General features: G+C 41.3%; 1 protein-coding gene across 6 annotated transcripts in view; it reads left to right on the top strand.

Annotated features, from left to right (window-relative positions):
- Positions 1–26,032, top strand: part of CABIN1 (calcineurin binding protein 1) — a 223,083-nt gene that overhangs the window by 39,134 nt on the left and 157,917 nt on the right. For all 6 annotated transcript variants that reach the window (XM_033954800.1, XM_033954802.1, XM_033954803.1 and 3 more), the window contains exons 8-13: positions 2,571–2,720; positions 2,880–3,163; positions 4,936–5,104; positions 7,537–7,673; positions 10,574–10,791; positions 22,607–22,685. In XM_033954800.1, coding sequence (XP_033810691.1) covers positions 2,571–2,720; positions 2,880–3,163; positions 4,936–5,104; positions 7,537–7,673; positions 10,574–10,791; positions 22,607–22,685 — 1,037 coding nt within the window. The remainder of the gene's footprint in view (positions 1–2,570; positions 2,721–2,879; positions 3,164–4,935; positions 5,105–7,536; positions 7,674–10,573; positions 10,792–22,606; positions 22,686–26,032) is intronic.

The following is a 26,032-nucleotide window of genomic DNA, read 5'->3' as shown; positions in this document are numbered from 1 at the left end:
CTTCGCGCCAGCCTGACTCCAGTGGTGGAGGATCGGGGGAGTCATCGACACAGCCTCACTCAGAGTTAGACATCTCCAGCTCCTCCCCGATGAGAGAGCAGACACCGCCCTTCTCTAGGGAACAACTGGCAGACAACCGCCAACCTCGCCTTTTGGTCCTCCCCCTCTTGTCGCTGTGGGGAGATCACTGCTGGAGGATGCCGGAGGTTGGAGGCTCCCTTTTTGATGCCGGCATTGTGGCTGTGGGTTGAGCGGATGGTGTGTTTGGACCCCAATTCCTCCCTGATTTGCTCCATCTAATCTGCTGCAGACTGGCATTGGCCCTTTTTGGAGCAGCTGGCTGTGGATTTTGGTGCGGCAACCTCTCATGCTGTCAGGAGTCCTGGGGCTGCTATGCACCATTCCTCCTGTGGCTTGCAGATGTTCTGCGGTTGTGGTGGAACTGACCACATTGATGAATCAATGGCCCTGCTGCGAGCTGCCTGTGGGAGTCTGCCAGCATCGGGCAGCTAATTTGAATGCATCTGCCAACTACTGAGCCAGGAGTGGTATCTTTCTTTGGTGGGGGTGGCCTAATTTTGTCCTTTCTTTTGTTTGCTGCTTCTTTGTTTGTGCCTTGATTCTGTATTTTGTAATTTCTTTTGTCTTTATCATTTCTTCATCTCTCTTTAGGAATTGATTTTTCTTTGATATGGAATATAATTTAGAATGTAAGCTGCTGAGGTCGGTATTTAATGTAACTTAGAATGTAAACCACTGTGATATATGCGGTATAACAAATGATAATAAACATAACATAAATATAAACTCTGTTATCTGGCACCCATGGGGTTTTGTGGATGCCGGATAACTATAGTTTTCTATTTGTTTGAGAGTTAAATCGTTTTGTCTCCCTTTCCAGCTCACTCTATAATTCCTCCCATCCCCACTTGTAGGACCATCTCTGTTCTTCCCATCTTTATGGGTCACTTTCTCTTCCCCCTTTCTCCCCCCACTTATAGGTCCAGCATACATACATCTCCCTCCCTTGCACCCTGATGATCCTCCCTCCCCAAACACTTCTGGTCTGACCCTACCCTCACTTACTGAAGTAGCAGAGGTAGCGCTGAAAACAGGATGCTTGCGGACAGCCCCATATCGGAAGTGATGCATCAGAGGAAAGGCCCTGCTGGGGCTGGCCGTGAGCAGCCTCTTGTCAGTGCTATCTCTGCTGACCGGCTGTTGTTGCTGCTTTGGTAAGTGAGGGGGGCTCGCAGCTCAGGACCACTGCCGCTGCTTTGGAGCTGGAGGGAGGGGGGTTCGTGGCTCAAGACCGTTGCTGCTGCTTTGGGGCTGGAGGGGAGGGCTGGGGGCGGGTGTTCGCGGCTCAGGACTGCTGCAGCTGCTTCGGGGCTGGAGGGAGGACTGGAAGGAGGGGGCACACCGCTCGGGACCAGTGTCGCTACTAAGGGGCTGGAGGGAGGGGGGGGTTCATGGCTCAGAACCGCTCCTGCTGCTTTGGGGCTGGAGGGAGGGAGGGAGTTTGTGATTGAGGACTGTTGCTGCTGCTTTGGGGCTGGAGGGAAGGCTAAACGGAAGGGGGTTCTTGGCTCAGGATCGTTACTGATTCTTCGGGGCTGGAGGAAAGGGGGGGTTTGCAGATCAGAACCGCTGCCACTGTTTCAGGACTGGAGGGATGGGGGTTCGCAGCTCAGGACTGCTGCTGCTTCGGGGGTGATTTTTTTTTTTTTGCGATTGGGTGAGAGTGTCAGTTGCTTGAATACCGGTTAATCATGATTCTACTGTATCTATGTGCTGCCGCCTGTGATGCTCTGCAGTGTGTTAGTCTCAAGCTTGCAAATTTTACCTGGAGTTTGTTGTGCTCAAGACCACAGGCTTTGAAGCACATCTTAGTGGTTTTGCCTGTGTGTAGGTTAGGGATTCTTGCTCTAGTTAGTAGCAATGTGACAAATGATGGTGAGGAGTGAAGGAGTAGTCTAATGGTTACTGTAGTGGGCAGGGAACCAGGTTCAGTTCCCATTGCAGCTCCTTGTGCGCATGGGCAGATCACTTAACCCCCTTTACCCCAGGTATAAAACATTATATTGTGAGCCCAGTAGGGACAAGAAAGTATTTGTATAATCTATTGTAAACCGCATAGAACTTAACGGTATTGCGGTATATAAACTGTTATTATTATTATTATGTCTGGGAAAAGGTGACTTTAAAGTACCAGATCCAGAATGTGGAGAATGGCTGACTTTATCATGGTTCCATAAGCAGTCTGGAAAAAGTTGCATGTTTGAACTTCTGTAGCTTTTTTATTTTGTCACATAAAAAATGGAATTTGGACTGTTTGTATTAAAAATTGCTTACTTCAACAGAATTCATTATAACCTCATTTTTTGTTCCTGGTGATTTTAGTCGCATGGTCAGATATGTTAACAATTGTAGCACAGAATGGCAATGTATCTGGAATGTAATAATAATAATGAGCTTTGGGTAGTACCACAGGTCTATGATTACCTGACTCTTGACTTTCTGGTGCCTTATTTTATATTATGATGTTTCATTGTTCCTCTATCTTATAGTGACATGTCAATCCATGAGGTGAATGTGAGTCTGACAGAGACAAGGGCAATTATAGATGAAGCATTAGAACTGCGTAGAAAGAGGAAAGCTTTGACGGTGCGGGAGAAAAAGCCGGACCTGAAACTGGTGCAGCCTGTTCCTTTCTTCACGTATGTTTCATGGCTCAGGCCTAGGCTACGCTCTAGTCTAGCATGTACTGTCTCATGAGCATGGGATGCATGTATTTGGTATATCTAGTGAGAGTGTTATCTGTGGAAGAAATTTTAAATGTGATGGTAAAAATGACTCAAGTTTCTTCTCTGGTACAGGTGGAAGTGTCTAGGAGAGAGCCTGTTGGCTATGTATCGGTACCTAACTACTTGTGAGCCACCACGCCCCAGTCTGGGCAAGAAAATTGACCTCTCGGAGTATCAAGATCCTGCTCAGCATTTGATTCTCTCCCCTACCTCCACTCCTGTCAGTGTTATTCAGGCCAATCCCAGTAGCAGCAGCATGGGAATGGCAATAAGGGAGCCAGTTACCCCTCTAGCTGCTGATACTCCTGTGCTACCCATTCCAAGCCAGAGTCTGCTGGAGTCGGTAGCCTTGTTAGGTGAGGAGGGGCCTGTGCCCTGGATGCAGTCATATTATTCCTTCATTTCATGAGATTTTTTCCACCTTATGCACGGAGCATTTTAGGCAGGTTACAGTTAGATAAAGCAGCTTAGGGACTAGCCCAGATGGGTAAGCACTTAAAAACTACTAATTTGATTCCCAAGTCAGAACTTCTGCTCCCCAGAGAAGCTGCAATGGGGTTTTTTGTGTTTTTTTTTTGCATGATCTGATACCTAGGGGTCTGATCAGAGGGTCACGGTGATCATGTTCTGAAAGGATGCTCAGATGTGAGAAGGGTGGTATGTAGACTGAGGGGATTTTGTGTTCTTATCTATCTAAAATGGTGGAAGGAAGAAGGAAGCCAAAAAAACACCTATTCGTGATAAAGAGATTTTTGCAGGCAGTTACTCTCTTTAGTTGGCTGCTAGAGTATCTCCTTGGCAACATGGATGTATCCTTGGTGGCATGGTTAGAATAACTGGGTAAATGGATGGGTTGATTTGATTTTTTTCTGCCTTCATCTGCTATGTTAATATGAGGTCGCTATTCAAAGTTAACTGTATAAGTTTTTTTTAGGGCCAAGGGATGCATAACCTTTTTTATGGACAGCTTGATATCTGGCAAAGGTTATGCCTTTTGAGAGGAGGGGGAACTGAAATGAGGGGGGAAACTAGAAGTTGTGTGGCTAGTGCTGATAATAGAACTATCTGGATAAATTTATCCATTTTAAGACAGGCTGCACAAATAGCTGTCCTAACCAGAATGAATTTCTTGGGCTGCAGCATTCCAGTATAAACAGATACAGTAGTATGACTACAATTCTAAATACAGATAAACAGACAAGTCATCCCCTTAACTTTGTGACCTCTGTATGTTTCTTTGTATGCAAAACGTGTTCTCTCAAAGTTCTTGTGAAACAGAGCCTCTAGCCTTGGATTTGCTGAGATACTAGTTCTAACTTTGATTTAACAAGGTTTATATGTGCAGTTCTTACTTGCCGTCACCTATGTGACAAATTAGCCCTAGAATAAGAATTCACATATTGGCATCATGCAAAGCAAACTTTGGTCCAATAGATTGCAGCGGGTTTTTATTTTTCGCTCTATAAGACGCACCTAGCTATAGAGGAGGAAAAGCCAAGAAAAAAAATTTTGAACCAAATGGTGTACCCTGTCCCCTCCTCCCCCCCCCCCCCCCCCTCTGTAGTCTAGTGGCAGGCCGGGGCAGGGCACAGGCAGGCAGGCAGCCCCCCCCCCCGGCACCTCTTTTTAATCCTAGCAGCTGCCTCCTGTGCTGATGTGTTTCTGGCAGCGTTTAATCCTGCGGCTGCCTCCTGTGCTGATGTCTAGCAGCAGAGTGGCACACCTCAGGCAGGCGTGAGCTATTCACACGCCTGCCTGATCCCATGCCGCTCACTGAATGGATGCCGTCAGTTCTCGCAAGAACCAAAGGCAGCCATTCAGTGAGCGGCACGTGAATAGCTGGAGCCTGCCTTAGGTGTGCCGCTCTGCCGCTAGACATCAGCACAGGAAGCAGCCGCCGTGATTATAAAAAGGTGGGGGAGTATTTGCTCCATAAGACGCATCCTTATTTCCACCCATTTTTTTGGGGAAAAAAGTGCATTTTATGGAGTGAAAAATATGGTAGTTCAGTTAATTCAATCTTTTTTGTAGCCTTTTGTAATATGTATACAGAGTAAAACAAAACCCTGTAATTAGCCATGGTACTTTGCAAGGTGTGCATTTTGAAACCATTGGACTCATTTGCTAGGTGATGCATCCACATGTGACAAAACCAGGAAAGGGGTGAAGCGGAAGAGAACCACAGATGATTGTGGTGAGACAGCCAAAAGACGCTCAGCTCGTGTGCGAAACACCAAGTGTAAGAAGGAGGAGAAGATTGATTTTCAGGAGCTGCTGGTGAAGTTCTTGCCTTCCAGGTCTGTTTCTACAGCTCTCACCCCTCCAGAGATGTTGTAATGGTGGCAGGGGGACTAGATTTTAATCCTGGGGTAGGCCATGCAGGTAGAGCTGTAGTAGTGAGGTCAGAAGGTAATGTGCAAGTGTTTATTTGATTTTCTGTGGAGGTATTGCCATTCTGTCTTTTGCTCTCATTGCTGCTAAATAATTTTTTATACCATTTTCAGTATATGTCTGACATTTAAATCTATGGGTCATATCCAAACCAAGCTGAATATCTTGTAGTCTGCTAGTGTCACATTTGAACTGCAGTCTGCAAGCTGACCTTGCTCTAGTTGATAGTGAAATATTCTGGTTTCTTTCTCCTATATCAAAGTGAGCCCTTTAGCTCTACAGTAGAGTACCACCCTCTGTCATTCATGTATATATGTTCAGTAGTTTATTGCTATTCCTTTGGGCTTCTAGTTAATAAGAACTGGTTTCTTTTGAGGTTGCAGTTCAGTAAGTCTTTGTTTTCCACTATCTGCCATATTTTTTCTTAATTTTAACCCCTCTTCATTCTGGTCCAGCTATTGCCAAGGTCCTTCAGACAGGGATTACAGCCTTCATATCCTTTTAGAACCTTCTGTATGTTTACCATCGGTTAGGCCACAAGGCATCATGGTTGTAGAGTAGTTGGGACGCTGAGGAGCTGTGAACACTACTTCTGCAGGAGACACAGCATTCAGGAGTGCTGGCCCATCACAGTAACTTTGTAGATGTCTGCAAAACTGACAACAGTTGGCTCACCCAGTCTATCAAGTTGTTCATTGCTCAAACAAAGCATTTCTCCTAGCTGTTAGCCATACCAGCTTGACCACCTACACAATATTTCTCTGGTTTTAATTTGTATAATGATTGCAGTCCATTTGCAGCACAGTTGCATATCATTATAAGGATGAAACCATGATATAAATTGTTGTATTATTTCGCACAGCTCAGAACCCTTGAAAATAGAGGCAACTACTGTGTTCCCCGAAAATAAGACCTACCCCAAAAATAAGCCCTAGCATCATTTTCAGGGTAGGTCTTAATATAAACCCTGCCCCAAAAATAAGCCCTAGTCCCGGGATTCGCCAGCAACTCTTCAACCCGGCCCCCCCCTCCCCTCCCCATCGTGCAGCCAAACCCCTGCTGACCCTCCATCCTTTCCGCCAACCGCAAGCGAGCCCTACCTTCAACTGAAGCACCATCAGGCTGGCAGTTTCAAGTTTCTTTATTTTTGATATACCGTCTATCAAAACAAGTGTCTAGACGGTGTACAAAATAAAAAGTTATAAGGGACAATTAAAATAGGTAAATAAAAGCAATATTTTATCAAATATTAAAAAATACTGGATGAATTCAGATTAACGTACATGAAAAGGGAGGGAAAGGTTGTTTAAAATACATCAAAGTAAAATTAATAAAAAAGGACGGTAAATGGGGAGTGGCAAAAACATTAGAAGGGGAATCATTTCAAAAGAAGTATTAGATGTTTCAAAGCTTCACATGAATCAAGGAATTAAGAGGCTGAAGCTAATACTAAAGAATAAAGGCATCTTTAAAAAGGAAGGTTTTAAGTTTGGCTTAAAATTTTTCATCAGTAACGCGGCAGAGTGAAATCCCCGACAGACATGGCCAAAAGCCGGTTTAGAGTGCTGCCGGCCCGACGCAGCTTTGGTTGAAGGTAAGGCTCGCTCGTGTCGGCGGGGAGGGAAGTATGGAGGGTCAGCAGGGGTTTGGCTGCGCGGTGGGGCAGGAGGGTGCTCAAGGGTTCTGCACAAGGGATGGGAGGGAGGGAAGGATGGATAGAAGCTGGGCAAGTGTTATGCTGCACAAGGGAGAGAAGGATAGAAGCTGGGTAAACCTCTACTGCGCAGGGGGATGGGAGAGAGAGAGGGAGGAGAGGAAAGATGCTGCACGTGGGGGAGAGAAAGGAAAGAGGAAAAATTGGGGTGAAGGAGAGGGAGGGAGAGATGATCATGTGCATACTCCGAAAATAAGACCTCGGGCCTTTTTTGGGTCCCAAATGAATATAAGACACTATCTTATTTTCAGGGAAACATGGTAGCAGTGTGCAGGAGAGAGAATAGCACAATTCAAGTAATACCAGATTCCTCCATCCTCCACAATTTCAGCGGAAGCAAAAAAACCCAAAACAAAACATTTTATGCAAAGCCCAAGAGAGAGACTCCTTCCAAGTTTAAGCATAAACCCCAATTTGATGCTGAAAGAAATTTTTAAAATAATAAACTTCCCTTGGCTGTCCAGATTTTTTACCATTATACTTGTACTGTGTAGATTAAGGTGTTTTTGTTCTTTTCTCATTGGGATTCATCACTGGCTACACCTTTCCCTTGCTATTCAGCAGATGCGACTTGTAGCTTCCAGTATATAATTAGGTTTTGCAACATTTCTTAACTTTCTGCAGACTTCAGAAGCTGGATCCAGAGGAAGACGATGATCCTTTCAGTATTGATGAGGTACAGTCTGAGGTCAAGCAGGAGGACTTCCAGCACTTGGGTCTTCACAGAATGTCGTTTGGTTCTACCACCTTTACGGAGTCTGGTGAGAAATTTCTTTCCCCATCCCTCTATTCTACCAGGCTTTTCTCCCACTATTGGTACAAAGTGTAACTATATATGAGCCTCAATGAGTGTTTTTTAAATGACCTTATGAACAATGCTACTTATCACACCAGATTTATTTCATACATACTCATTGTGGATATCCTAACAGTCACTGGATTTGGATTTTAGATTTAATTACATACCTTTTCCAGATATGAGCTGAAGGTGACCTACAAGCAGGTACACAAATTATTTCTTCTTCAAGCGGACTTAAAATGTAAGTTGGACTTGAGCCAACGAAGGGTGAAGACATTTGTCCAAAGAGGATTTAGATTTCCAGAAAGCCTTTGACAAGGTACCCCATGAACACCTACTTTGGAAACTGAAGAACCATGGGGTGGAAGGAGACGTACACAGATGGATCAGAAATTGGTTGGCGGGGAGGAAGCAGAGGGTAGGAGTGAAAGGCCACTATTCGGACTGGAGGAGGGTCACGAGTGGTGTTCTACATGGGTCAGTGCTCGGACCGCTGCTATTCAATATATTTATAAATGATATAGAAACAGGGACGTAGTGCGAAATAATAAAATTTGCAGACGACACCAAACCATTTAGTGCTGCTCGGACCAAAGAGGACTGCAAAGAATTACAAAGGGACCTGAACAAGGTAGGGGAATGGGCGATGAGATGGCAGATGAAGTTCAATGTAGAGAAATGAAAAGTATTGCATGGGGACAGACTTAAAGATCTTAATCTGTATATTTTGGAGGAAAGGTGGGAGAGGAGAGATATGATGGAGACGTTTAAATACCTATGTAATGTAAATGTGCATGAGTTGAGTCTCTTTCATTTGAAAGGAAACTCTGTAATGAGAGGGCATAGAATGAAGTTAAGAGTTGATAGGCTCCGGAGTAATCTAAGGAAATAATTTTTTACAGAAAGAGTGGTAGATGCATGGAACACAGTCTCCTGGAAGAGGTTGTGGAGACAGAGACTGTGTCTAAATTCAAGAGGACCTGGGATAGGCATGTGGGATCTCTCAGAAAGAGAAAGAGAGACTGGTTACTGTGGATGGGCAGACTAGATTGGCCATTTGACCTTTATCTGCCATCATGTTTTTATGTAAAATGACTATCTTATCAAAGTTACTATATATTTTCTTGGCCCTCTCTATTGTTATCCGTAATAAATCTTTCAGATCTTTAACTCACAAAGCCTTTGCTTTTATCTGGAGACACAGACCTCCCAGGATCTCCAGATTGATACTATATCAGCTTAAGCACAATGAAGGCATGTAGGTACTACATTTTCATTTCCATTATTCCTGCAGCCCTATTTCAGGGAGTAGCATACTGGTGGCAGACAGGAAATAAACCATGGATGGCTATAGTACAGCATTGGACAGGTGCTTTACCACTCTGGATGATTCACTGGCCCTCTCTAGCAAAGCTACAACAACTACGCCACACCTTAATAAATATCTGAAAGTTCAATTAGAAGAATGGATAAAATATAGAGTAAAGGTGTTTGCAAATAGACAATGTTTTCCATTTACTCCTATTTAATTTGCCCCAGGTTTTCAGCCAGGTTCAGTTGACCCAGCTTACTCTTGCTGGGCTTCAGCTTCTTTCTGTGTGCTAGGTCAATTATGACAGGGGGGTGAAATGTGAGAATTTGTTGGAGCCAGTAAGGAAGCCGCTCAGCACCCAGCAGCAGTTCCAAATCGCGCTCCTGCTGGTGCTGCTCAGCGTCCGAAAAAACTCAATCTGCAGCAGCTGGTTAGCAGTGGGGCAGGAGTTCAGAAAGCTTGTTCCTGCCCGCTGCACCTCTACCAGGGATCAGCAGAGGTATGAGGATAGGGCAGGGAGGGGGGACAGAGGGCAGAGCCTGGGAGGGAGGGTGCAGAGTCTGACAGGGGAAGGAAGGAAAGGTGCTGGGTACAGAGCCTGACAAGGGAGGGAAGGAAGAAAGGAAGGGTGCTGGGTGCAGTGCCTGACAGGGGAGGGAGTGAAGGGGGTGGGTGCAGAGCCTGACAGGGCAGGGCACTTGAATATTAAGCCGCCTGACTTATATTCGAGTCAACAGTATAAACTCTTTTACTAATGGTACTATACACCAGACCAAATATTGAAAATCTATAAGGTGAGAGATGATTATGCTGGCATAACTGTGGGCAAAGGGAGACATTCTTTCACATCTGGTGGACGTGTCCTGCTATTTTTGCCTTTTGGGAAGCCCTTGTTCTCAACCTAATGAAATGAACATCTATACTATACCCTATAATAGCTAAAGGGTGCCTCCTTAATTTTAAATTAGCTGGGATACCTAAAGAAACCCATAAGTTGGCAATACATATCTTAATGGCAGCAAGGATTCTAATAGCAAAAAGTTGGAAGACCTCATTTATTCCATCTTTAAAATTGGTGTACTGTATTAAAAAAATTGATTACTTCTGCCTTATGTCCCAACTAATAGCTCAAAAATGTGGATAAATAATCGTATTTAATAAAATTTGGGATGTATATACCCAGTGGATAGCACAAAATGCTTAAATATACTGTTAATTAGACTTTATAGTGGAGCTGTGTTGATGTAGTATGGATTTCTTGGCTGGAAGAGGGGGGAGATATATTTCCAGTTTTTTTAAATTATTATATCAAAATTGTACATTTGTATCTGTTTGTAATTTTGCTTGATTTCTAACTAAAAAAAAAAGAAAAAAAGTGTGTTGTACTCATATGAGAATTCATGCAGTGTTTTTACAGTCCAGGAGCTGTACATTCCACAAAACTTTCATGATACCTAAAAGGTTGAAAGAGGACAGCATCTATTTTCTGTTGTCTTGTGATCTCTCTTATTCTTTATCATTTCCATTCTTATTCTCTCTCTCATTTTCAGAAAAGCAGAATGTTCATGAGTTCCTGCTGGACAACCAGAATAATGGTGGTATTCTGGAGCTCATGATGCGGTACCTGAAGGTTATTAGCCAGAGGTTTCTGGTGAAATGGCCACCTGGCTTGGCAGAGGTAGTGCTCAGTATGTACACCAGTTGGAGAAAGCATTGCAGTAACCTGCCTAACCCACTGCTGAGGGACTGTAGCAACCAGCATATCAAGGTAATGATGTATAATACTGTCTGCCTGTATCTCCTGTGCCTCACTGGTGACCCAAGATTCTTATCTACACAAAGATATTGACTTACTAATTTTGTTCTGTTTCCCTTCATAGAAAATTGATAGATAAAAAAGCTGGTCATATGGATGGAAGGTTTCAATATTATTTTTTTTTCCCCAAATTCTTTATTCATTTTTCCATCTTACATCAAGTACACAATATTACATTAGTTAAAACTTGTACACATCACTTGAATTTCTTTCTAATATCATCTTAAATACATAAATTTATACTCTCCCCAACCACCCTTCCCACAAATATTTTAATCAAAAATATCATATAAATATTATATTCTTATTTATTGATTAAACCTTTAATATAACTTTATACCATCCCCCTCCCCCCTATGTATAAATATACTTTCTGTGGAAAATGGTGTCTAATCATTGCAATAATTTGTCAATGGCCCCCAAATCTTTTTAAAATTATTATAATTCCCTTTTTGTATGGCAATTGTTCTTTCCATTTTATAAATGTGGCACAACGAATTCCACCAGAAGGTATAGTTAAGTCTACTATAATTTTTCCAATTATTGGTGATATGTTGTATGGCGACTCCTGTCATAATCAATAAAAGTTTATTATTGCTTGATGAAATTTGACTTTTTGTTCTCATTGACATACCGAACATAATTGTATCATATGATAATGCTTCATGGTTTTCTAGTAAACAATTAATTTGAGACCAAATTGATTTCCAAAAGGCCATGATACAGGGACAATAGAATATTAAATGATCTAGAGTCCCTGCTTCCAGATTACAATGCCAGCATCTATTAGACTTAGAGCTATCTAACTTTTGTAATCTAACTGGGGTCCAAAATGCTCTATGTAAAAGGAAAAACCAAGTTTGTCTCATAGATGTGGACACCGTACATCTCATTCTCCAAGACCAAATTTGTGGCCATTGAGACGCAGTAATTTGATGCTTTATCTCAATGCTCCAAATGTCCCTAAGTCCATTTTTAGTTTTTTTATTTACAAATCCGTTTATCAGTTTATACCACTGTGCGGCCTGGTGTCCCAAGAAGTCCACCTGAAAGCATAAGAACTCTAGACTATTCTGATTATTGAGATTTTTCCATTCAGGGAACCCCTCCTGAATAGCCTGCTTCAGTTGCAACCATCTAAAGCTTTGTGATTTATTAAGACCATATTTATGTTGCAACTGTGAAAAGTCAAGCAGTTTACCATTTGAAATAACATCGTCTAAAATCCGTATACCTGCTATCATCCAATGCATCCAGATGACCTTAAATCCGCCAATTTGAATCTTGGAGTTTAACCATATAGTTTGATTTGTTGATTTATAGATTGGAATAGATGTTAAATTACTAACATATCTCAGAGTTTTCCATGTATCCATAAATATTCTGTTTTCTTTATACAATCTAGGCATTTTAATACTAAGAACATGACATAAACGTAGAGGGAACATGAGTCGCCACTCCAACCACAACCAGTCTGGGATATTATCAATGAGCTCTGGGAGGACCCTGGCGCAAAATATAGGCTTGATGATACCTAAAAAATTGGGAAAATTTACCCCACCCTCCGCAATTGGTTTTTGTAAAGATACTAAAGCAATTCTAGGAGTTTTGCCCAGCCAAGCAAATTTTGTAAGAATACTGTTTAACTTTTTATAAAAAGACCTCTTAAAAAAACTGGTAACATTCCCATCTGATAACAAACCACAGGCAATATCATCATTTTAATAGTTTGAACTCTCCCCCACCAAGACAGATGTAGTAGATTCCATTGCTTGCACATTTGTTACCTTCTGCAATATAGATTTTTCATTCTCTTTCATTGTGTCTTCCAGCGTGTTTTTATCCAAATTCCCAAGTATTTTAATCCACCTTCCTTCCATACAAAAGAAAATGAATCAAACAAGCCTTTTGTACAATACACGTTTAGTGGAAGGACTTCAGATTTTCTCCAATTTATCTTATACCCTGAAAATTTTCCAAATTTCTCAGTCAATTCAAGTAAGCATGAAATGGTTGTTTCTGGATTTCTCAAATGAAGCAAAATATCATCTGCATATGCAGAGACTTTGTATTCCCAGTCTGAATAAGGAATACCCTGTATCTCCTTTACTTGCTGAATAGCTGATAACAAGGGTTCCAAAATAATATCAAAAAGCAAATGAGATAGGGGGACAACCTTGTCTAACCCCCCTCCGCAAATTAAAGCATTCTGAAAAATTATTAATATACAATTTTGCAACAGGGGAGCTATACAATGTTTGAATCATTTGTATAAATCTTGAACCTATTCCAAATCATTCCATAGCTTGATACATGAAGGTCTATTCCACCCGATCAAAGGCTTTTTCTGCATCCAAGGATACAGAAAAAGCGGAATCTTTCATGGCTTTTGTTAAATTTAATATATGAAAAGCCAATCTTGTGTTTTTAGATGAATGTCTCCTAGCAACGAAATCAATTTTGGTGTATATCAATAATAAAAGGGAGAGCCTTGGCTAAACTTAAAGCCAATGTCTTAGCCAAAAGTTTTCCATCTACATTGATTAATGATATAGGCCTATAATTTGAAACCAATGTGGGATCTTTGTTTGGCTTTGGCAAAACTATAGTCAATGATTCTGCCATAGTACCTGTAATGCAACCCTTATTTAGTTGAGACTGATATAATTTCAATAAATGAGGTAATAGGGTAATATGATATGATTTATAAAATTCTACCGTGAACCCATCACCACCTGGAGCAGATCCAACTCTAAGAGATTTCAACGCTGTTTCTAATTCCTTTAATGATATAGGCTTCTCTAAACTTTTTTTTATATGCTCAGGAATTTTCGGCCCCTCAATTAGATTCAAAAAGTCTAAACCATCTTTTTCTCTATTTTCATAAGGCTCAGAAGAATATAGGTCTTTATAAAAATTTAGAAATTGACTTAAAATGCTTCCAATTTGAGTATATATCTCTCCTTTCTCATCCTTTATTGCATTAATTTTTGTTCTTCTTTTCTTAAGATAGTTTGCCAATAATCTTCCCGCCTTATTTGAACTTGCATAATACAAATTTTGTTGGGAAAACAAATCATTCCTTACAAATTTTGATGATATCTCATTATATTTACCCTTTGCTTTTAATAAAGCCGGTAGTGTACTTTGTTCCCACTTATCAACTAATTTAGCTTCCAAATGTTTAATTTATTTTTCCAAATCATAAAATTGTTTTTTAAGTTGTTTTCTAATATATGCCGAATATGAAATAATATTGCCTCTTATGGTAGCCTTAAATGCATCCAATAATGTTTCTATGGTAATTTCTTCTGAAGTATTAATTTGAAAAAATTCAATCATTTTTAATTTAAATTCTTCAAGGAAATTTGAATCCGCAATCAGGGCCTGATTCTCTAAAAGTGCGTCCCGATTTTAGGCAGCTGTAGGCGTCCTACAGCTGTCTAATCAGCCAATCGGGATGCACGTTTAAAAAAAAAAATGCTCCCCAGGCAGGCCGCCTATATTGAAGGCGAGGCCCGCAAGACACCTAGGCCCTGATTCTGAATAGGACGCCCGGGAGAGGCGTCCTATTCAGAATCGGCTTAAACTAAACCCCGATTCTGTAACCGGCGTCCATGTTACAGACGCGGGTTAGAGAAACGGGTTAGATTAGACACGGCCCGCTACACTTATCGCAAGGGATCTCTCTGCCGCTATAAGTATAGCGGGCTGCGGCCCCCTGACCAGGAGGGTGCCCAAACCCTCTGCCCGAAGATGCACCCCCCCATACTACCGACCGCCCCCCCGACACTACCGACCGCCCCCCCTGACATTACCGATCTCCCCCCCCCCCGACAATATCTTTCGCTGGCAGGAGGGTGTCCAATCCCTCCTGCCCGAAGACGCACCCCCCCTGGCGTTAACAACCCCCAAACCTCCTCTCCACCAAACCTGTTCTTAGATGGGTCTTGCACGTCTTGAGCCGGCAGGCACGCCTCGTCGAAATGAAGCGGGCCCGCCCCTTCCCGGCCCATCCCGCCGAAGCCTAAGGCCTGATTGGCCCAGGCTCTAGAAGCCTGGACCAATCAGGCCTTAGGCATAGCGGGTCCGCCCATCCCCACTAAGTCTAAGGTCTGATTGGCCAATCAGGCCTTAGATTAAGTCTAAGGTCTGTTTGGCCAATCAGGCCTTAGATTAAGTGGGGATGGGCGGACCCGCTATGCCTAAGGCCTGATTGGTCCAGGCTTCAAGAGCCTGGGCCAATCAGGCCTTAGGCTTCGGCGGGATGAGCCGGGAAGGGGCGGGCCCGCTTCATTTCGACGAGGCGTGCCTGCCGGCTCAAGACGTGCAAGACCCATCTAAGAACAGGTTTGGTGGAGTGGAGGTTTGGGGGTTGTTAGCGCCGGGGGGGGCGTCTTCGGGCAGGAGGGATTGGGCACCCTCCTGCCAGCGAAAGATATTGTCGGGGGGGGGAGATCGATAATGTCGGGGGGGGCGGTCGGTAGTGTCGGGGGGGCGGTCGGTAGTGTCGGGGGGGATGCGTCTTCGGGCAGGAGGGATTGGGCACCCTCCTGCCAGCTATCGATATTGTCGGGGGGGGAGATCGGTAGTGTCGGGGGGCGGTCGGTAGTGTGGGGGGGCGGTCGGTAGTGTCGGGGGGGTGCGTCTTCGGGCAGGAGGGATTGGGCACCCTCCTGCCAGCTATCGATATTGTCGGGGAGGGGAAATCGGTAATGTCGGGGGGGGGCGGTCGGTAGTGTCGGGGGGGGGTGCGTCTTTGGGCAGAGGGTTTGGGCACCCTCCTGGTCAGGGGGCCGCGGCCCGCTATACTTATAGCGGCAGAGAGATCCCTTGCCGCGATTAAGTATAGCGGCCGCGTCTATTTACAATGTAGGCCAGCATTTTGCTGGCCTACATTTTAAGCTTCTCCTCTACTAGGGAGACGCGTAGGGCCGTCTAGGTTCAGCCTAAGGCCCGCCTAAGGCCCTTAGACGAGCTTAGGCATCTTTCGGGTCTCCCTAGGCTCCCGGAGGCGCCTTCAGGCTTGCCTGGGGAGCATTTTTTTTTTTTAAAACGTGCATCCCGATTGGCTGATTAGACAGCTGTAGGACGCCTAAAATCGGGATGCACTTTGGAGAATCAGGGCCTCAATGTTCTCCAAACAGACTCTATACTCTTGCTCCTGAAACTTAAATTCAATCCATACATCTCCATGATCAGACAAAATGATAGGGTCAATGGATGCTTTTGTCACTTGTTGTACTATTTGATTTGAGACAAAAATATAATCTATTCTTGAAAAGGATTTATGAACTTGTGAACAAAAAAAAAATTCCCGCTCATTAAAATGAAGTATCCGCCATATCTTTCAAATCACAAGATTGTATCAAATTATCTAACCCTAAGGACTTCATAATTTTACTTGTTTTTTTTTATCCATTAATGGATCCATAACAGCATTGAAATCTCCAGCCACTACTAAATTAGAAGCAGCCAGTGTTGTAACTTCTTAAAAAATTCACTTTGATTTATATTTGGGTCATAAACATTAAACAGTTCCAGGGTATTATTTCCCATGCTCATTTTTACATGTATCCACCTACCCAAGGGATCAGAATCAATTAATTGAAAATTAGCTATACACTTTTTATTTATTAATATGGCAACCCCAGCTTTTTTGCCAAATGCAGGGGCAAAAAAACTCTGTTTTACCCAGCCCCCTTCCAACTTTTTTGACTCCACCACTGATAGGTGTGTCTCCTGTATAAAATATAGATCTGCATTCTGTTGTTTCAGAAAGGCAAGCATTTTTTTCTTCTTTATTTGATGGTTAAGGCCATTAACATTTAATGAAAAAAGTTTAACCTCCATTATATATTATTATATATTTTGTTTTCTAAGTAATCAGATGTAATTAATTTAAAATGAACAAACAATTTCCAATATTTTAAAACTTTGCACATAAAATTCCCCTATCCCTAATATTTCCTTTCCTCCCCTTCCCCCCCTCCCTCCCCAAATCTTTATTAAAGTGTTAACTTGGTGACACACATATTAGATCAGGCAATGATAAACTCCCTTTAGACCCTTTTTAAATCAATACTTAAAAATAAGTCACATAGGAAATACTTATAAGATATGATAATTCTTCAAAGAACTTATTCTAGTTCATAAATTATATAATATTATCTGTTTAATGAATTCGTATATATCTTTAGAAACCTTTAAACTAATATCATATATTAGTATACCTAAACAAGTTATATTCCAATTATTTCACCCTATAATTAATATATTTTAATAATATGCTTACTCCATCTTAGTACCATTTAATACCTTATAATAAAGACTTTTTACATCTAAGATTAGAAATCCATATTAGATTCAAATTTCTCTTAGTTCCATTTATCAACTAATTATATAACTTATGATATAGAATTAATTAACATCCATATTTTGTGATCTTCTTACTTATGTTTAATTAAAACTTTCATAGAATTTCATCATCAATCTTATTTTTCCCCAGCTTATATAATTTAATACTCAAAACAAATTTAAATTTATTGAATTTGCATAAGACTAAAACATAACATCTATCTTTTGGGGAATGTATATTATCTTTTTACTAAATCTTTTAATTAAATCAATTTATTTAATTAAATCATTTTATTTTAATAATAAGAATCCAATGAAAACCCATAATTAGAACTAAGCACATTTAGAACCATTCAGAGTCTATTTCTAATATTTCAATTAATATATGAGACATAAATAAATAAATGTAGATTAACTTCTACCATTATAATACCCTCCTTTGAAAAATTCATTCACTTTTATGGAACTCTTAGAACCTTTCTCCTTCTACATTCTATAATTGAATTACTTGTATTTATCTAAAGTATAGAAAAAAACAAAATTAATAAAATATCTTATTTTGTTGCATTTACAAATCCTCCTATGAACCATGAATCTACAGGAATCTTCTTAAGCAGTCTCATTTACTAAGGCATTACCTCCCGAAAATAAAACTTATATATTTCCTCTCAAACCAACAAACGAACTTCACAACATGGCATTGTTCCATACTCTCCAAGTTTCTGCATCAGATGCTTTAACTGATCAACACCCCTCTTGCTTTGTCAGAGAAAATTATGCTATTCTTGTACATTCTTTCATCTTATCTCCAACATCCTTGACGAATCCATTTCTGAATTTCAAACCAGCTCCAAACATCAGATCATCCGCTGTTGGCAAAAATTCAAATTAAAACCACTTAATTTGGGTCATGCATGCATTTCTGAACATAGGCACCAAACTTCTCTTTCCTTGCATTGTCACAACCATTTAAAGTAACCAAAGACTCTCTAAATATAGGGAACAAAGACATCAAGAGACCTTCTCGTTCCAAGTATACCCTTCTCATGAAACTCCTCTGTCACTTCAATATTCACATTCGAGGTGAAAGTATCAAATAAGCACTAGGACTTATCCATATGACTCCAGAAATATATCAGAACTTTGCCATTTATAATAATCATGACTTCCCCACATATTAAAATTTCACCCTTCCACTCCGGTCCCGATAGGGAGAAAGTCTTATATACTCTCCGATTCAGATTTCCATAAAATGTCTGGCATAATACAACAGGAACGGAGAGAGGAAATTTCTTTCTATAAGTCTAGGCAACCAGGAAGTTACCTTCGTGGAGCGATTCCTTTAAGATCATGTATCCTGACTTTATATGTTTTCAATAAACTTTAGAGTAGATGTAATTTCCTCAAAAGTATTCATTTAATGACTCTTGAGACTACGACCCAATATAGAAACCAGGAAAACATTCCATTTCTCATTGTTTCTGCCATTGAGTCTTGTAGTTTAAATTGAATCAAAAAAACATTCTTTAACATTTTCCCCATAAGCTTTCATGGAGAATATATTTGACTCATAGCCTATAACATTAAGTAAAGTCCCGTGTTCAGTACTAAAGAAGATGAAAAGAAAAATAAATACTTCAAAGGAAAGTCAAAAATCATACATTCCGCACAATCAATCTTTCTTCAATATATTTTCTCAAATCTATGTCAACATGGGCTGTTCCTGTTGATTTATGAAGTCATGCAACTTTTCTGGATCATCAAAAGTGATTGTCCTGTTCTCAAAAGTAATTATCTTTAGTGCTGGGTATAAGAAACCATATTTAGCCCCCATAGCTCTCAATTGTGGTCTCAGCGCTAAAAAACCTTTTCTTTTAATTGCTGTATTTCTAGCAAAATCAGGAACAATGTGAATATGCGCATCCTAGCACTTCAAGTTCCTGTTTTGTTTTGCCAATTGGAATATTTCTAAAACCTGCTGATACCTCAGCAGCTTAAATATTAGAGGACGAGGACCCTTTTGCCTATCATCTCTCTTTACAGGGATTCGGTGAGCCCTTTCGATTTCGAGAGGAAACTTTGATTTTATAGGCAGTATCTTAGGCAAAAAATTCTCTAGAAAGGAAATATCACTCCCTTTCTCCACCCTTCTGGGAGACCTAAGATACGCAAATTGCTCCTCCTCTCACAATTTGAAACATCCTCCAGCTCTCGGGTAAGAAATTCAGTTTTTTTCCGATCCATTATGCTTTTGACTATCTCCGCTTCAGCTGCCTCCATTCTTTTCTCAATATTATTTGTTTTAATTTTAGCCTGTTCCATTCTCCTGGTAAGAATAGACACTTCATCCATGAGATCATTCACTTTATTAGCTATGCCCAAAACGATCTCTTTTATTTCTTTCAACTCCTTCATAATATCGCTGTCACCATTTTTTGATGATATTGATTTCAACGGCGTTTCTGGCTCCGGCTTTGCTCGTTTAACATTCGCAGATGTTACAAACGCTGAAACGCTCTTATTCTGCTTTCCCGAAGCCATTATAAGTTCTTACCCTTTTCTTAAAAAATCAAATTGAAATACTTTTGCGTGACTTATTATCACTATCAAGGTCTATCAATACGGAGCCCACTCACTATCCGACCTTTTCCATGTGTGACCAAGCCACGCCTCCTCAGGTTTTAATATTCTCAAAGTGCATGGACTGTTTTTGTTTGTCGGTCCCTGCTCATTATCGCCCAATTGCAAGCATACCTTTGATGACAAAAACGATAGTCAATTGTTTCTAGTCAACTTTCCAACTACCTAGAGAAATTTTCTATCTTTTTGCCATTTCAATATGGTTTCAGACCAAATTTCAGCACAGAAACTCTTTTATTGTCAATTAATTTCAAAAATCCAAAATTTATAGATGCAAAATAAATGTGCAGTGCTGTTACAATTTGATTTGTTGGCTGCGTTTGATGTAGTCCACCATGACATCTTGATCCTATATTGTCCGATATAGGCTTAAACCATGTGGTTTTGGATTGGATTGGTTTAGCAAATTCCTTTCGCAGTGATCCTATGAGGTAAACTTAGAGGGCGAGGTTTCATCTTCATGGAAACCTAGTTGTAGGATACTGCAGGGTTCCCCTTTGTCGCCAATTTTGTTCAACATCTACATGACCTTATTGAAAATTTTTTGTCTTACTTCTGCAGAGACTATATTTACTTATGCAGATGAAATTTTCATTTTATTGGAGATCAGTCCTGATCTTAGCAACTTGTCTTTAGGTATAGATTGTTGTATTTCCAAATTGCAAGCATGGGCAATATCCATTTAAATGAAATTGAATGCATCAAAAACTAAATTGCTTTGGATTGGGCCTAGATTAGAAAATCTCCCTGCCAATGTTACATTGAAAACAGGTATTTCATTACATATAAATTTTTCCTCCAGAATCCTGGGTATCATTTTGGACTCATCACTTACATTTCATGATCAGATAAACTCTTTGGCAAAGAAGTGTTTTTTAGTTTGCGTATGCTGAGGAAAGTTAGATCACAATTTCATCAAGAGCATTATGCAATGTTGGTACAGTCTACTGTGCTTGCTCAACTGAATTACTGAAATTCTATTTACTTGGGTATTAAACAGGGTAGTCTAGATCAGCTGCAGTTGATACAAAACACAGCAGCTAAGCTTATTTTTGGAAAGAGAAAGTATGACCACGTCTCCCCTTTGTTGAGAAAGCTTCATTGGCTTCCAGTTCATTTTAGGATACAGTTTAAGTGTGCAAGCATTGTTTTCAAATTCCTTTACAAAATATTTGACTCTCTAGTTCCCTTGTATTGGAATACCACTAGAACTTGTTATTCAAGGAGCACACAGATTTATAAATTATCATTTCCCTCCTCGAGAGGACTTAAATCCATTGGGAAGCTTAGTAAATCTATGGCTTTCAAGCTGGTAGAAATTTGGAATAAACTTCCTGACTCTGTAAGATTGATAGGTCTGCTACAACAGTTTCGAAAAGATCTAAAACCTTAGCTGTTTACACAATACCTTAGAGGCTCATCTAATTGAAGTGTCATATTAATAGTATATTTTATCTTGTTAGCTCTCTTTTAAGCTTATATTTTATTATATATCCTAATCTAATTACTTGTAAACCGAGTCGAGCTCCTTCAGGAGATGACCCGGTATATAAACCGAAGATTAGATTATATTGCACCAATTCAAAGGTAGAACATTGTTTCCCTTTGAAAATGAGCAACTGCTGAGTTGTTTGAGATCCACAATATTAACTGGCCCACCAGAGTCAGTATCAGTAACAGAAGCGGGATTTTTCAACATAGGTATAGTCTGAGATGGGTGTGGCCATCTTTGGGTTGTTGATGGTGCAAAACATATTTTTTTACATTGTGTTTAATCGCAGCATTGGCCCACATGAATGCTACAGCAACCCAGAGATGACTGTTTCAAGAATATCGTGTATTAATTTGCTAGTTTTCTGGTAATAATACTTTTTAGGCCTAAATTCAGTTTGAAATCCGTTTTGTGGGCTAAACTCATTTTTGTAGTAAAGGTAATAAAGATTTTACTGATATGTTTTTCAAGTTAAGGCTCAGCTGTGGTCCACAGGAATCAGGTTTGTGGTCCAGATTTTGGACCATGGTTTGGACTTTGAATGCTCCTGGTTTAAAATATTTTATTGATGACTGCATAAAACAATAAACATTCAAAGCCACAACAATTGTCATCATCATTTTGCTACATAATTACAACAATTGAAGCTACCCCTCTTCCACCTACATCACAAGCATTCAGCACATATTGTAGGCCAATAAAAGATTTGATAAAGTGTGTGTGTGTGTGTGTGTGTGTGTGTGTTAAAAGCATCTGCGTACTAACACCTGTAATTTATGAAGATTGCTGAACAAATGTAAAACAATATATGCACTTTAGAAATCTGATGCATGTGGCTGTTTTCCTTCACTGCCTCGCCCGTCAGAATGCCTCTTTTTACCACAAATAATTATTCATGCTGTAGCAGCCGCATATTCAATTAGCCACACTTGAGGAGGGCGGTTTTTGTTAAGCCACCTTACCCTGTGAAAGTTTCCCCTCGTAAAGCCTAGGATGGAGATAATAGTCTGGACATCCTGGTATGTGGCACTAATCACAGCGTCCAAAGAACCCTTCAGAAAGTGGTGAAATGAGAGAGGGGAAGAAGAGCTGATAATAAAAACTAAGAAGATAGATGTCTGCCTAGCATTGCTAGCAGTCAGCATTTTCGGTTGGCCTAACTAATGTCAGCAGAGATCTATGGGACATTATATCAATCTGACTCTGGAATGTTGATGCAGATACTCTAGCTAATCCTTACAATAACCAAAAAGAGTTCTTTTCATCTCTTCCCCAAAGGATATGATGCTGATGTGTCTGTCCTGTATGGAACTGCAGCTGGACCAATGGCTGCTGGCCAAGGGGAAAAGTTCCACAGGTAAGGAGAGCAGCTGTGTTCTACCTAACTTGTGTTTCTCGGTGGAGAGATTTCAGAGTAAAACATTTCTAAGTTCATTAAAGCAGAACTTTATTTATTTTTTGATAATTTATACTCTGCCTATCCTATAATTCTATGCAGATTCCAAATTATTCAGATATTCAAGCATTTTTCCCTAATTGTCCCGGTGGGCTCCCACTCTTATCTAACAACTTTGTATTATGGTCTATGGTTTTATATACTATGATCCTCAAAGAACAAACTATGTCCTGAATGATCACTAAGAGTTGCCATTTCAGCACTGCTGTGTGTGAAGTCTTGGTTATATCCTTGAGCCCAGCCACTGCTCCTTAAATCTCGTCAACAATGGCAGAGCCAGGCCCTAGTCTGAGTCAAAGGTGCACTTGTGCTGGGATCTGGAAGGAGCCATTTTTGTGCCTTCATCACAGAGCTGTTTCTGCAGTGGCTAGATTAAATTGATTGTGGTTAAACATGAGAAAATCTAGATTTATTGTGAATATAGACCCCCATGTAAGGGTCCAGTCTGATTGAACCAGAAGCTGAAAGGTGCAGGATCTGGTTTGTACAGATATCTGGATTAGAGTACCCTAGTGCAGTGTTTCTCAACCTTTTCAAGCCAAATACCCCCTAAGCCTAACAAATACCAACTGAGTACCCCTGCCCAAGCTCTGCCCTTGACTCCACCCCCATAATAATAATACTAATTGTAATGCAATTTCTTCCTTCCATTTTTCATATACACACAATATAATTTTATTTATACATAATAATAACCATAAAATTTAAAAAATGCAAAGCACACTGTACACAGAGAAAATGTTAATTTTCATTTATATTCTGGGGTTTTCAAAGAGGTCAAGGCAGATGACTTTAAAATATGCAATGTCACCTAAGTAACAACTATAGACAAATACTGTATAGTGCAAAATATAGACAGCAGATATAAATTCTCAAAACTGACATAATCTTTCTTTCTCTCATGCCACATCTCTCCTTCCATCACTATGCCCAACATTCCTCCCTCTTGCATCCCCTTCAATTTATCAACCTGTTCCCTCTCCACCACCATAACCAGCATTTCTCTCTCTCTCATCCTTCTATTCTCCATGCATCTCTACCTCACTCCTCTCTGTCTCTCTATGCCCAATTTTCCTCTTCCTTTCCCTATGTGCACCATCTCTTTCCTTCTCACTCACACACTCAGGCCCAACAATTGCCCCTTTCTATTCCCTCCTCCCTTCCTTCTGTGTCCTGGGTTTGTGCCCCCTCCCTGTCTTCCAGCCCTTGTCCCACTCCTTCCTCCTTCCCCCGAAGCCGACCCATGCCGAAGCCTGCCTTCCCCCCCCCCTACTGAAGCCGCTACCGATTGCTCCCTGCAACCCGACTCGCTCCATCCAATCATCCCCGCTGCCGCATCTCCAGGCATGGAAGGGCCAGGTGCGTGCAGCGATTGCATTCCACCAGCCCACAAATCTTCTCCCCGACATGAATTCTGACATCGGAGAGAAGGTTCTGGGCCAGCCAATCGCTGCACACGCCTGGCCTTTCCTTGCCTGGAGTTGCAGCAGTGGTGGGAGATGATTGGATGGAGTGGCGAGGGGTGTTGGTGCACCGGGGAGGAGTGGGGGGGAGGCGAGTGAATGTAGCATATTGGGTGGCAGGGAGTAATCGGCGGTGGCTTCAGTGGGGGGCAGGCAGGGGAGTCAGTCCACGTACCTCAACAGGTGACCCTTATACCCCTAGGATACGTGTACCGCAGGTTGAGAAACACTGTCCTAGTGCATATAGAGCTAAGGAAACAAAGCATTAAGGGCTAGATTCACTAAGCCCACGGATTGGATCCGATATGTGGGCGGGAGGCTGATTCACATCTCCAACTGACTGTATGGATTGCTGAATTGCGATCCCGACTTATATGCAGATGGTTTGTGCATGCTTACATAGCAGTGACCTTTTTTTTTAACTTTTACTTTTTATAGCGAGCCCATGGTTTGAACCTCCTTTAAATCCTTGGGTTAAAACCACAGGCTCACACTGTGGGGGAAGGCTAGGAGAGTCGGGGCAGAAGCAAGGCGGCAATCAGGGCAGAGAGCTGGAAAGTCGGGGCAGAGAGAGCAGGAGAGTCATGGCAGAAGCAGGGCGGCGATCAGGGCAGAGAGCTGGAAAGTCGGGGCAGAGAGAGCAGGAGAGTCGGGGCAGAAGCAGGGCGGTGGTCAGGGCAGAGAGAATAGGAGAGTCAGGGCTGAAGCAGGGTGGTGATTGGGGCAGAGAGCAGGTGATGCAGTTGGAAACGACGTCAGCGACTGATCCCCAGCAGTCGCTTGTTTGTTGATTGGCCAGCCCACTCGGTGTTCCAGTTTTTTGTTAGTGAATCGATGCCTGCCTACTTTACATGACGTTTCCCCTCATTTGCATGCGCAGATCGGATTGGATTGGAAGATGATCGGCCACGAGGTTAGTGAATCGGGTCGGAGGGAAATCAGGTCGCTAAGTGGTCGCAAAGTGGTTGGGACTTGATCGGTGGGCTTAATGAATCTAGCCTAAATCCTGCTGCTCCTTGTGATCTTGGGCAAGTCACTCCTTCGCTCTTGAGTACAAAATTATGGATCTGTATTCAAAAGCAGTTATCACAATAACAAAAGCATTTGCTATCTAGATAAATTCTGCTGGGAATGTCTCTGCACTAGGTGAATAGAGCTGGGGCAGAGCAAGGACAGTCCCAGAATTTACATATATAGTGGCAATATTCTGTCTGCTACCCAGATAACTTAGGATAGGATAGACAGAAGACAATTCTAAGTTATTCGAATAACAGACTGAAAAGTGCCAGTATTTGGATACGTTCTAATGCTGATCATTTTAATTAAATATTCAGTATCATCCACTATCTCGATGATGTCACTGAATATCCAGATATTTTTTGGCCATCATAGATGGTATTTATTCAGCCACTTTGCCCAGTGTTTTCTTTGTCCCATTAGATTGTAATACCTGCTGTACCTTAAGCATCCATTGAAAGAAATAAGATAAAGCAAATATAAACACACTCTGGGGAAGCAGAGTTTTCATGAACATGTTACCTGTTTGTTTATCCATATAGTGATTTGGAAAAATTAATTCTAATGATAGTGTTTAAGTGGGTTACTTTGCACAGACCATGTCAGGAATGAAATTCAGCCCCATGAGGTTAGCCTATGTCAGGGGTGGGCAATTCTGGTCCTCGAGAGCCGGAGCCAGGTCAGGTTTTCAGGATATCCACAATAAATATACATGAGAGATTTGCATCTCAAGGAGACAGTGCATGCAAATCCTTCTCATACATATTC

This window comes from Geotrypetes seraphini, chromosome 8 (genome assembly GCF_902459505.1).
Source record: "Geotrypetes seraphini chromosome 8, aGeoSer1.1, whole genome shotgun sequence".
Lineage (NCBI taxonomy): Eukaryota > Metazoa > Chordata > Amphibia > Gymnophiona > Dermophiidae > Geotrypetes > Geotrypetes seraphini.
This window is presented reverse-complemented; position numbering and strand designations above follow the sequence as displayed.